The 12723-nt window shown below is 52.3% G+C and overlaps 1 protein-coding gene across 1 annotated transcript; it reads right to left on the minus strand.

Moving 5' to 3' along the window:
- Nucleotides 1-728: 728 nt before the first annotated feature.
- Nucleotides 729-5507, minus strand: LOC119109972 (beta-galactoside alpha-2,6-sialyltransferase 2). The gene is made up of 6 exons (XM_037233718.1): nucleotides 5347-5507; nucleotides 3663-4046; nucleotides 3452-3605; nucleotides 2769-2968; nucleotides 1390-1564; nucleotides 729-996 (listed from the first exon to the last, which is right to left on the minus strand). Exons 2-6 carry the CDS (start codon nucleotides 4005-4007, stop codon nucleotides 752-754), a joined length of 1119 nt encoding a protein of 372 aa, XP_037089613.1. The 5' UTR covers nucleotides 4008-4046; nucleotides 5347-5507; the 3' UTR covers nucleotides 729-751.
- Between the last annotated feature and the right edge of the window lie 7216 nt (nucleotides 5508-12723).

The raw sequence follows: 12723 nt of genomic DNA on the forward strand, positions 1-12723 counted from the left end.
ATCTCGAAATATCCCCACTGATCCTCCCAGCGTTTTCGACATCCTTAAAATGCCTTAGGTCATCCGCATATGACTAACCACACCAACCGTTGCCGCGACTAGCATTGCAGCCTAGCTTGCATGACTAGATCTGGTAAAGGACGCACAAACCGAAAATCCCTGCACTGGAAGACACGTATCTAACCATTGGCAATCTAGATAAACCGAAATAATCTCAGCTTCAACCACGTTCGACTCCGAGACCACAATGCAAAGTATTGGTGTCATATGGAAACTACTGGCTCCAAAAATCAACCGAAATCACGGAGGGAATCACGGTTTTCCAATCGTTCACAACATAGAGGCCGTAGAAGCACTAACCCTGACAACGAAAACAAATCGGTCAAATTCGTCCGATGACTAGTATCGCGCACTGCCTCTGATGACTAGATATGAAGAAATGCTCACGCAAACGTCACACGCAGTCCCCTGATCGGACGCCGCATCAGCAATCATCAGCATCCAGTATCGTCTCGGCACGACGCTGAGCCGCTCACACAAGGCTGCTGGCCAACGTGTCGGGCCTCAAACGTAAAACACCGCCTCCGGCCGGCCCACCGCCACCCCGTGCAGTAGCCCGCACTCCCCACCCGAGCCACCACCCCACCACCTCCCTTCCTCTTTCCACGCAGCACACAGCGCAGCACAGCACAGCACACCACGGCACGGCACCCCCTGCCCCCCGGCACCTGGCGCTCGCCGGCGCGCGTCATCAGCTGCAGCTGAGCCCGCCCCAGCCGCGCAGGCGCAGCACGCCGCGCTCGAACACGTCTCGGTCGGAGGCGGTGCTCATCCGCAGAGCCAGCAGCTTCTCCGTGGCCAGCGGGTGCCAGGCGCCCAGCGTGCAGAACTCGTTCTCCTCCACGTCGTAGTAGTGACAGCGCTTGGTCATACGCAGCGACGGCACAAACTCGTACACGTCCACGTGCTGGCAGCGGTCCAGCATGAGCGCGATGCCTGCCGGTGGGGCGGCCGGGGGTGACGGGGCGGCGCGGCCGAACGTGACGCAGGTGGTGACTGCAGAGGCGGGTGGATGTGCGTTCGGGCCGCGTTAATGGGTTCCGCCAGTACGCAGATACGAGTCCTGGATCTTAGATCGGAAATTGCCGGGGATTTGAAATGAAATGACAACGAAGAATTTCCACAGATGCAGGATCAGCAAATCAAAATTACCCGGGTCCTTCCAGAACTCACGATCCACGAAAACACATAAAACCAGCCAAAAGCGTCCCGCAGCCGCTGCGACGTGCTGCAAGCCCGTGAGTACGCCATTCCACGTAGGCAGCACCGAGGGGATCGAACCACGTGCCCGTCGCGCCGCCGGCCCGCCGCTCGCCGGCCGCTACTCACCCATGAAGCCGGAGGAGGGCGGGTTGGGCAGCACGCTGGTGTGCGTGTGCGTCTGCAGGAAGTCCCACACGCGCCACAGCGAGCCCGGCTCCAGCAGGTGGAAGTCCTCGTCCGGCAGCATCAGCCTTCGCTGGAAGTAGGCCGCGAACACGGGGAAGTCCGGGCTGCGGTACCACTGCCGGCCGGTGGTCCGGCGTCAGACTGCTGGACGGCACCCAGCGTTCGGACAGCGCCTACCCAGCTGGCGCCAAGGGGGCTGTTGCCGCAGGACAGCCCTCGCCGAATCAAGTCACTCACGCCAAAGAGAGCCACTTATGTCAAAGCGAGTCACTCATCTTATTAAGCGATGCGGCAAGATCGGCGTTTCATCAGAAACTTCGTGATAATCTTGAAGCACTGTCCAAAATGCACTTAGCCTAAAACTCCTGGCATGCACGGCCAGCAAGCAGGCAAAGTTTGCCAACATGTTTGAGTTCGTCGGACACAGCCTGAAAGATCGCTAGCAAACAAATACGTTGACCGTATTGACTACCAAGCGCCAGCACTAAGTTCACATGTCCATAGTCCAGCCCGTACAGATACGGGGTGCAGTCTCTTATCACATGCTGTCCAACATGCAGTATTCGCTCTAGAAGTAGAAAAATTTGCTCCCAAACAAGACGGCACAGCACGTGCAGCGGCGATTCGGCGTCATAACCGTGGGGTACATGTAGCCGCGAGCGATAGCCAGTGGCAGTGAGGTGTAGTGACTAGAGCGAAGATCGTCTTTCAACAGCACACTGGCGACTGCCTCAGTCAACGTGGAAATAACAGCTTTCGATGAAAAATGGTCCTGATCCACCAGCGCCCTCGCTTACAACACGTGAGCGGCGAGTCATCCCGTGATGGTCGTCTGACATTGCTCGATGCCGGGAAGTACCGCCCCTCAGTGCAGTGTACCATTGCACTTGATCGTGGTGCAGCATATAAACTGATGCGCACATGCATACAAGATGCCACTCATGGTCCAGTACCCTTCAACCCTCTATGACTTATTCCAATCATCGCTGGATTTGTGCGACGAGGCCGCCTAGACACATGACGCGTCGACAATATTGTGGACGCCGTCTGTATAAACCGTTGTCTGAGCGATGGCCGGATACCTAGCGATGGCAGCTACAGTGCAGAGAGAAGCGACAGAGGCTGCGAAGGTCACGTTTCTCAGTTCACACGCAAAGGCGTGTCGCAACAAGAGTTGGGTTGCTGGGTGGGCCCAATCCACATTGAGGAGCTCCCTCCCCCCATGCATACAAACACCCCAAAGGTGGCTCAATCCGTCGGTCCGTTGCCGGGGTCCAGACCCCACCGACGGCAGCACCGCCTCCGCGCCGCGCGCGCACCTGTTGCAGGTCACCGCTGTACCGGCTCGGATCCCAGGCCATGAGCGAGACGTCCTTGTAGAGCGAGCTGCCGAGGAAGTCGAACTGCGGCTCGCTGATGACGCGCGAGTTGAGCAGCCGCAGCGTGGTCTTCGTGCCCACGTCCAGCTCGTAGTTGATCGTCGGAGCGTTGTTGAAGCGCACCACCACGTCGTGCTGGTCTGGGGGTGGCCGGGCGGGAGCCAGGTCAGGGCGTGGGCCGGCCGGTACCGATTAATGACATGGACGTCCCACACAGGTGGCCAGCCAGCTTAGGGCAGTGACAGCGGGAGGTCCCGAGTCCAGGGCGCATGACCAGGTTTGGACACAATGAAGCCAACGTCTAGACGCGATACGTGTTTTGTGAATAAACGTCTGTTCGCCAGGATTGTGCAACGTCGGACCATGCTTCGGACCTCCTTCCGTCGCTCCCTCCCTCGCCTTGTCATTGGCCTTGGGCCAAACTGTTTTGCGGCCAGGGCCGGCCCGCCAAGGCGAACGCACGCGGACCGCAGCGCGCCCACCACTCACCAATTTTCACACCCACCACTCACCAATCTCCGCGCGCACCACGCACCAATCCCCGCGTCCACCACTCACCAGTCTCCGCACCCACCACCCACCAATCTCCGTACCCACCACTCACCAGTACACCCAGCACTCACCAATCTCCTCGCCGAGCCCAGAGTTGAGCAGCGATCCGGAGCTGGCCACCACGGCGCACGCGTTGAAGGAGCGGCCGCCAAGCGGCGCCACCGTCGGGAAGTACTTGCCCAGCCCGACGCCGGCGAACGGCTGGTCGGCGGCCGTCAGCGGGCGTACGGTGGCGCGGCGCAGAGCACACAGCAGCTCGGCCGGCGTGCGCGTGCTGGCCGCCTGGTCGCGCCGGCCGGTGAAGCGCACGCCGTACTTGTTGGCCGGCCGCTGCATCTTCCAGTCGAGCTGGACGCGGCGCAGCTGCGCCAGCGTCAGGGCGCGGTGGTGCGCGATCCGCTCATCCGGGTGGAACACGTACGGCGCGCGCGTCTTGGGCGGCCCGCGCGCGGCGACCGGGTGGGCGCGCCGCCGCCGCAGCTCTTGCATGTAGGCCGCTGAGAGGTAGTTGGGCGGCCGCGCCAGCACCACGGCGTGCCAGTAGCGCGACCACACCATGTACGTGTAGAAGATGATGGTGGCGAACAGGATGTTCATGAACAGACAGACAAACACGGCCAACCGCATGGCGGCGCCTGGAGAGGCCTCAACCGGCTGTCCACCTACCTGGTGATCAGAGAGGGAGAGGCTGTTAACTGGGGTGGAGTGCCTGGCACAACCCATTTTGACAAGGAAGAGGTTTGAGCTGATCTGTAATCTTCATGCACATCATAATGCAAAAAAACAACTGAGAGCAGTAACGCAGCTTATGGCACATGGTCGAGATCCAGCTCATGGCATTCACAGGCATTGCTGATTATAGTTCATGGCTTCCACGTGGTCTTCTTTGTGATGTCTTTTGCATTCCACGGACCACTAGTGTTAAGTGTTGGCATCCTGGCCTAATTTCACTCACCTACACACAACTATTGTTATGAAATGTTCATTTGCTACATACAGATGACAAGCTGTGTCATGCTCTGGAACACTTTCTATTGTTTTAACATAACTCTTGTGCAAATAATCTAAAAATGCTGATTAATATAACTTAAACACTACTTTTTAGGACATTTTCTCCTTGCCCTTATTTTCCATGAAATGTCAGGTACTATTCATCCTATCAAAATACATGATTAGCACCAATAAATATGTCATATCAAGTCAATAACATTAAAATATATCCCCATGAAAGATCAAATGCCAGCTTTCAATACAGATCACATAACTGTCTCATCTTTTATCATAAGGAATATAGTAAATACCATAATATTGTGCATAAAATTGATCCTTAAATTCATATCTTACTCACATCCACTGTGAGAGGATATTTCTTGGTAATAGATATATCTAAGGTAATCATATTTGACATGAAAAAACATACCACCAGCCAGAAAAGGCATGCCTTTGAATGCCAGCTAGCATTATAAAACATTATTTCATCTGATGCCAGTTGTGTGAAGTTTAGTCTTGGTACAGGTGTAATAGAAGATACTGATTTGCCAGTGACCTTTTCACAGTGATGGAATTTTGCTGGACATCATGGTTGAAATTAAAAAGCAAAAAAGTCCCAAGATGCCTGTTGTTTGGGATTCTGCTGGCTCCAAAGCTGCCTTATACTTCAAAGTTTGCTTGTTCCTATCAGGAATTTGGGCACTGCAATCATAACTTTTCATAAGACCTAAATTCTTATTGCCCAGGTCTTGTGGAGCTTTGGGTGTTCCTGACATATGAGAAAGAGAAAGACTTAAGCAGTAGAAATGTTTGATAAAAAAGCACTCATGACAAAAAACCTTGCATTAATATCCACAAACTCAGTAAAAGTTAACAGTCACACAGGAAATTGTAATGTTCCTAATGCTACTGAAAACTGGTGTAATCATGTATTACTTCATGCCAGCAGAAGCCCACACCTGCCAATTCTTACTACCTTACGCTTTTTACTTGTGCAGCCAAAGCGCTATCCCCGCGATAGGAAATCGCAAAGCACGTCGGATTGCATGTCCGGATACATTACAATAACATAAGGAGCCGTAAGAACACTTATATTAAGCTCCACATTACCAAGACATTAAGACTCGTCGGGATGGTAAAAATTCATTCATAGCGTAATGGACTCACTCCAAGCGCTCCATGCCCACGGCCTCGGCTTACACAGAAAACTTTACAATTGTTGCATATGCGCCATGTTACGCGTCACAGCCAATTTAAAGACCGAAGTCTACAGTCACTGACGGGCCCGAGAGGGCCCGCTTTGAGGACCTGAAGGGCCCGACAGGCCGGCCGGAAGTCGCATTCGGCCGGGCACTCCAACGCTTACCAGAAGGTCCTGCGCGCTGATCAGGGGTCTCCTGAGTTGACAAGGGCTTATATGTTGGTCAGACACCACCGGTAGCGCACAGTCGGCTCTGTGGCTGCATCGGCCTGATGGCCCATTTCCCAAGCAGGAACAAAGCCGGAGCCAGCGATTTACTTTGATCGGGCCGCAGCTCTGGCGGCGCCCCACAGCGCCTGACAGGCGCCCTTTGTTGACAAGGGGCCCCGAGTCGGCCTGAGGCAGTGTTTGAGGAGGACAGGAGAGCCTAGAGGGCTCACCGAGTCCGACGACCAAGGGTCCGATTCGGGGGTATCAGGTCGCGAAGGTCCGGTCGGGATCCTATTCAGGGGCCTCGGCCTATGAGGACGGACCCTCAAATATCAGTCAGAGGGCCCTTTGCGCCGGTTGGGGACCCCCTAAGTTGATGCAGGCCTGTGTGTCGGTCGTGCACCACCAGTACCACACAGTCTGCTTCGCGTCGTAATGGGCCTGAGGGCCCACTTCCCAGTCAGCTATAAAGACGGGGCCAGTGATTCACACTGAGTCAGGTGCCCCTGTATCTACCAGGGGCCCACAGAGCCTAACAGAGGGTCCGGCGCTCGCAATGGGTCCCCAACCGACCAAGGAAAGTGTTTGATCAGGCCCGAAGAGGCGACTGAGCGACCCACCGGAACCGACGATCAAAGGCCCGGTTGGAGGGCATGAGGGCCTGAAGGATTGCCGGCAGTTCACATAAAATATCGCGGCCCGTTGTATTATATGTATATGTATTATATGTGTATGTAATATATATATATATATAGATATATAGATATATAGATATAGATATAGATATAGATGTATATATATATATATATATACATATATTTATGTGTGGGTGTGGGTGTGGGTGTGTGTGGGTGTGGGTGTGGGTGTGGGTGTGGGTGTGGGTGTGGGCGTGGGTGTGTGTATAAGCAACAGCAACGCCATCATTGATGATGACATTCATTCATCCGAAATAAACTGCTCATGGTTGATTTCTAGGTCACAGGTGATATCTCTGGGGAGAAATTAGTGATGTGGCGGTTAACAGGCATTGTCTTTCTGCGCACCCGTTGGCTGCAACGCGCAAAATGCTCGCAAAAAAGCTATATTGCCGCGAAGACACACCAATCGTCGCTGCCAAAGCCCAACTCTCGTAGAGCTGAGCTCAACTGAAGTAATGCTGACCACATTTGTGATGTGGCGAAACGCGTAGTGGAGGGTTTACCTTCGAGAACAAGCGCGCGTATATGGCTCGCTGAAGCGTGCCGTTTGACTGCTGGCTAGACAGCGTCAGCCTGATCACAGGGCGCCGAGAGTCGTGTAATTGCATGGCACGGTAAAAGTCCTTTTGTGCTATTCGACAAGTGCCCGAGGTAGAATGGGTTCGTCAAACCTCCATTACAATAATTGGGTGGGGTTTGAAGTGAAGCAAAAAATTATTTTCAGCACGGAGTCCGATTCGAAATTTGGCCTGATAAAATCTGAGTTTTCTGTCATGTGTATTGTATATTCCATTTAAAAGGTGAACATATATTCTGACGCAACGATGCCGCACCAAAAATAGCTTTCTACTGCCCGCTTTTATTTTCTCAGTGACACCATACCTAAAAAAAAGTCGGGTTTCAAATACAGCAAGGTTAGGGTGGTAGCCTTCCATGGGTAGCAGACAAAATGACGCTTAGCATAAAAGTATTCACGAGACCAGTGAATCAGGGGCATCAGTATCATATTCAGTTTCGGGAATAAGCGTCTGGGGTTATGTTTGACGGACAAAGAAAAACACGTCATATACAAAAGGACTGGACCCCAGCTATTCAAAGCTACCAATCATTTGAGGAAATAATTTTAGGTTGAATACATCAAGTTGCCCCGCTGCATTCTCCATGTCGACCGCAAATAGGCAGGAAGATCAAAAGAAAATAGTCCGTGTGTGGTGGCTATCTTTTGCCTACGCTTGTTTGTAGCACTCCAGCCAAAACATGAGGGGGCCAAGCCAACGTGGGGGGGAGCAACTCAACATTGGTGGGGGGGGGGGGGGGTAGGACTCTCTCAAAAGAATACAAATCAACACCCGTGCGCAACAGTGTCTAACAGGGGTCTTGTGGCGGTAAGTGGCCCCGAGTCGGAGCAGTGCTTGACGGGCCCGGTCCACCGACTGGGACGGGGGGGGGGGGGGGGCGGTCCGGATACGGTCTCGTGACGTTAGAATGTAAACATGTTGACGAATGTGAGTGATTTTATACAATCTTTTACTGCTAAGTCGAAAACCCGGAACCTCAAACGGCACACCAAAAAACTTGCTAATGCGGAATCAGCGATCGTTTGTAATCAAACGATATATACATACGACAGTTTTGGGCATGCGCGTTCGCGGCCTTGCGCAGCCGCAGTCACTACAAAAACTCCGAGGCCTGGCGTTGCAATCGTCGTTGGTTGCACGACGCAGGCCCCCACAGAAAACGCCAGATGATGGAACGATCGACCGGCGGGCGATAATGACGGCCTCACGAAGAGCATCGCTTCCGAGTGCTGTATGAAAGCGTCTCGTGTGTGTGGCCCACACACACACACGAGGGATGCCTCCGGGAGGTATCCCGGCCAAAGATTTCACGTGTGCTATTTTCCGACAGAGCATTGCACGGCTGCCTAAACTTACATGTACAGAGTGCCAGACTAATTCTTGCTCCTCATGACAACTTTGGTGTGTGTGTGTGTGTGTGTGTGTGTGTGTGTGTGTGTGTGTGTGTGTGGTGTGTGTGTGTGTGTGTGTGTATGCGTGTGTGTGCGTGTGTGTGTGTGTGCGTGTGTGTGTGTGTGTGTGTGTGTGTGTGTGTGTGTGTGTGTGTGTGTGTGTGTGTGTGTGTGTGTGTGTGTGTGTGTGTGTGTGTGTGTGTGTGTGTGTGTGTGTGTGTGTGTGTGTGTGTGTGTGTGTGTGTGTGTGTGTGTGTGTGTGTGTGTGTGTGTGTGTGTGTGTGTGTGTGTGTGTGTGTGTGTGAGTTCTTTTCGTTTTTGTGCGATGAGTATGCCGATCACAAGCGTTTCAGTGACCGTATCCACACAACGTTTACCAAAGGTATCGGCACCCATTCCCGAAACGGTGGAGATGAATGATTTGTAGTGCCAATATTTTAAGTGTTGATATTTCGTGTATGGACGTTTAAGGTTGCCGATGCCTTGAGTGCCAAGATTTGGTGTAGTTGATACTTTGCTTGCCGATATTCTGCAGTGTCCATTTTTGACGGTGATAGTTTGTGCGACCTTATTTTGCGCGCCAATAGTTCGCGCGTCAATGTTTGACGTTTTTTACATGGCATTGTTTATTAACGTGTGGCTAGCTCGTCCCGTAATCATATAATCATTGCAGTTCTTGCTGCAGAATCGATGCAGTGTTGAATTAGAAGCTATACATTTTGGAATAATGCGGTCACAAAGAAGGTACTTCATGCGAAGTTGACTTGGCAATGTTTGTCGTCAGCTTGATATTCAGTCAGCTTTATCCAAAGCCGTGTAGCACGTTTTTCATACCATACGAGCCATACTAAGTCTGCTGACAGCAATGCCGATTTTCACGGCATCTGATATTGCAGTTTTAGATGGAAGGGAACAGGCTCCCTGCTCCAAATTATATAATTTTTGACACTTTTAACACCGTGCATGGTGTATATGTAAAGCTGTACCAAGCATACAAATAAAAAGAAAGGGAGCAGCGTATTGGGATTATAGATGGCGGACAAGATGACAGATACACCGGACCAAGCGTCCTGAAATCGATCCACCGCTGACGCTGTCTACCCCTTCCCGATCATTTTCGTCCTGTCGTTTGACCGGGTGTATGCATACTTTCACAACGGTGGGGCACACCTCAAATTATTTACTGAAACCCCATGTAAGCGCGCCGCAGGCTCGCAAAATCTCGCGCGTGTCCCATGCTGACTTTGCATGTTTTCAACCTGCTTATTTTGGCGTGCCTATCTCGATTTGCCGATCTCGATTTTGGCGCTTCTCCAGAACTGACGTGTGGTCTCAACCATTCCTGCCGTACCACATTATCCGATCACGTGCGTGACCCCAGGTGCAGTGTCATTCTGCGGCGCCGCGCTCCAGCGTGGCACGCCACCAGCGAGCGGGCGGCTTAGCGAGAGGCCTGCGGTCATGGACCGGCAGGGCCCCGAGAGGCCGCCAGCATGGACCGGCAGGGCCCCGAGAGGCCGCCAGCATGGACCGGCCGGGCCCCGCCGTGCGTCCCGGACGAGTCGCGTCAGGACAGGCTCGGGCGGGCGGCAGGCGGCCGCGCTCGCCGGATGTGACCGGACTCCGCGGGGACTGGGCGATCTCGACCATCGGCACGCAGCAGAAGGCAGGCACGTGACTAGCCAATCAAGCGATATGTGAAAGGTTGACTTAAGGTCAAGCGGCATGTCAGCTGCCTTTTCGCTAGCATGGGCACATTCATGAGCAAATGTTTTAGGCGCGGCAATGCAGCACAACGATGCTGTGCAGACTGCAAATGTTGGTTTCTAGGCGTCGAATGAGTGTGCAGCGAATCCTGAAATACTTCGAACGGGAAACCCTAATAGCGTATGGGCAGGCACGCATGCATGATTTTCGTCAGGGGCGCCCAGGCTTGGTTTCGATGGGCCCCTGTGAGGAGCAGGAGATCAACGAGCCTCATAACATCTCTTCTTCTGTTTTCTGGGGGTCTCCTGGTGTTATATTTCTCCTTGTTGTGGCCAGGAATTTGAAATTAGATGGTCTTTACCTCAGCACGAACCAATATGACCTCTGGACCGCATGGTGGAAATTGAGGGCAGGATGATCCTGGATCCCCACGGTGGTCTAGGAGGCCCAGACACGCCTATTTTTTCGCATGACTTTGCAACCTTCCACTTTTGTGCTTTTGCAGTTGCCTTCTGAGCCCCGAAATGAACTCAGGCCCCCTGCATGTGTCTTGTTCATGTTCTATCTCCAGCCCAAGAAGGCTCCGGATTTCACGGGAGGCAGGCCTGAGTGGAGCTGGGTCTCGTCACTCTCCCCTCGAGTGCGTTCCTCCACAGCTAGCCCGGACTGCTTAATGTCTGCGCACACCGACCTAGCCGGCAAGTCAGGTTAGCCGCTAGCCAACATAATCAGGTCAGCCGCTGGCCAGCGTAATCGGCGGGTCAGGCCAGCCGCTAGCTAACATAATCGGCGAGTCAGGTTAGCCGCTAGCCAACATAATCGGCGGATCAGGCCAGTCGCTAGCCAACATAACTGGCGAGTCAGGTCAGCCGCTAGCCAACATAATCGGCGGATCAGGCCAGCCGCTAGCCAACATAACCGGCGAGTCAGGTCAGCCGCGGGCCAACATAAAAGGCGAGTCTGGTCAGCCGCGAGTCATACAACTGGCGAGTAAGGTCAGCCGCTAGCCAACATAACCGGCGAGTGAGGTCATCCGCGGGCCATATAACTGGCGAGTTAGGTCAGCCGCGCGGAGAGGTCGGCGAAACTATACCGTAAAACCACTTCTTGCCACTTGCTATTTGCCACTTCTTTCATGTCAGTGGCAGTACATGTCATGCACCTTCCTATAAACCCCCTGTCTTCATATTTGATCAATTTCTTGACAACTCATTTCAACCAGTGTCTCTTAACGCATGGTCTTTTAATATCGGCATAAGAGTGCGCAGTGTTACAAAATCATGACCTTAACTTCCACCCTTATGACAGAAAACCATTTAGCGTGCCTTCCAACAAGTTGCTATAAAGAACGCTTTCTCAAGCTTCGCGTTAATCAAACGGCACAAACAGTGTATGTCACGCGACCCCACTTACGTTCATTGCCGTTTTGCACCAGCCAAAAGTACAATAAAGACGGCATGGTTATCTCTTTGTCCTTTCCTCATTCTTTGACAAAGCCTCACATTTCGCGCATGGTGGTCTCCATGGGATATGAAGAGTTTGGTACAATACTTAAAAGCAAGGTTAGCACGGACATGTTACTTCACCTTGTCTGAGAATGATATAATTAATGAGGCGATTTTTCTTGAGAAATCTTACCTGTTGTTAGGCAACAGCATCGTGCACAAGGTCAATGTTTTTGATACATTCGCGACAACTGTGCCGGAGCTCCGGCAAGTGACGGTGGGGGGGGGGGGGGGGGCGTGGTCCGGGACATACACCGGAGGAAAGGCACCCCGACATGAAGGCATCAGGTTGATCGAAGAGCGGAACCGAGCCACATGCGCAGAAACTGTCGCCGTATGGTTAGCGCGGTGTAGGGCTGTGGTCTTCGTGGTTCTTAAATGGAGTATGCCACCTTTTTGTACTTTTCCAATTATTGCTAGATCAGACGTTTACGATTCGGCAATGCTAGTTTTCTCGAAATCGTTCTGAAAAGCCCAGCATTTCTATTTGAAGTAGCCCGCTGCTGCGGGAGAAATCTCGTCAGGATTCCTGCTCAACTACCATGAAAGTAATGCATTTAATTTGCCTTGCTTTTTCTGATGTGTATGTTCTGCTATCTTTATACCTCAATGATTTGTCAAAATGTTTGAATAACGCACGCTATGAAAACTTTAAGTACGCTGTTTAGACAGAAAGACACGCGAATATGAAGCTATTGTCCCATGAATTCAATGAAATATTATACCATGACTTTGATATTTCCTCTATATGGTGTTTACCACATTGGCTCTTTTCAAGGCACACTTTGGCTGTGGAAATGAGAGTATCACCTGGTCCATAGCGACGCACTTGGTTTAAACTTCCATCAATGCGCTTTTCGGTAGGAGGACCTTGCCGCCGGCTGGGCCAATCACAAACGTACTTTTAAGCGCACCAGTAGAAATGCTATAGCAGTTGTGATGACGATGGTGGTCGCAACTGCCGGGAGGAAGGGTAGTAGCACTTGGTAGTGCTGTCACGAAGGGTGGGCAGTGTAATTTGGACTCTGAAATTATTAAACTTGATACTTTTATCATACTTTGA

Source organism: Pollicipes pollicipes, unplaced genomic scaffold, assembly GCF_011947565.3.
Source record: "Pollicipes pollicipes isolate AB1234 unplaced genomic scaffold, Ppol_2.1 Scaffold_7231;HRSCAF=8579_pilon_pilon_pilon, whole genome shotgun sequence".
NCBI lineage: Eukaryota > Metazoa > Arthropoda > Thecostraca > Pollicipedomorpha > Pollicipedidae > Pollicipes > Pollicipes pollicipes.

Coding starts and splice junctions, on each gene's coding strand:
- LOC119109972 (XM_037233718.1), bottom strand. CDS start 4,007: ATGCGGTTGGCCGTGTTTGTCTGTCTGTTCATGAACATCCTGTTCGCC. Junction 2,969..3,451: donor TGGGCTCGGCGAGGAGATTG/GTGAGTGCTGGG, acceptor GGCCACCCCCAG/ACCAGCACGACGTGGTGGTG. Junction 997..1,389: donor GCCCTCCTCCGGCTTCATGG/GTGAGTAGCGGC, acceptor CCCCACCGGCAG/GCATCGCGCTCATGCTGGAC.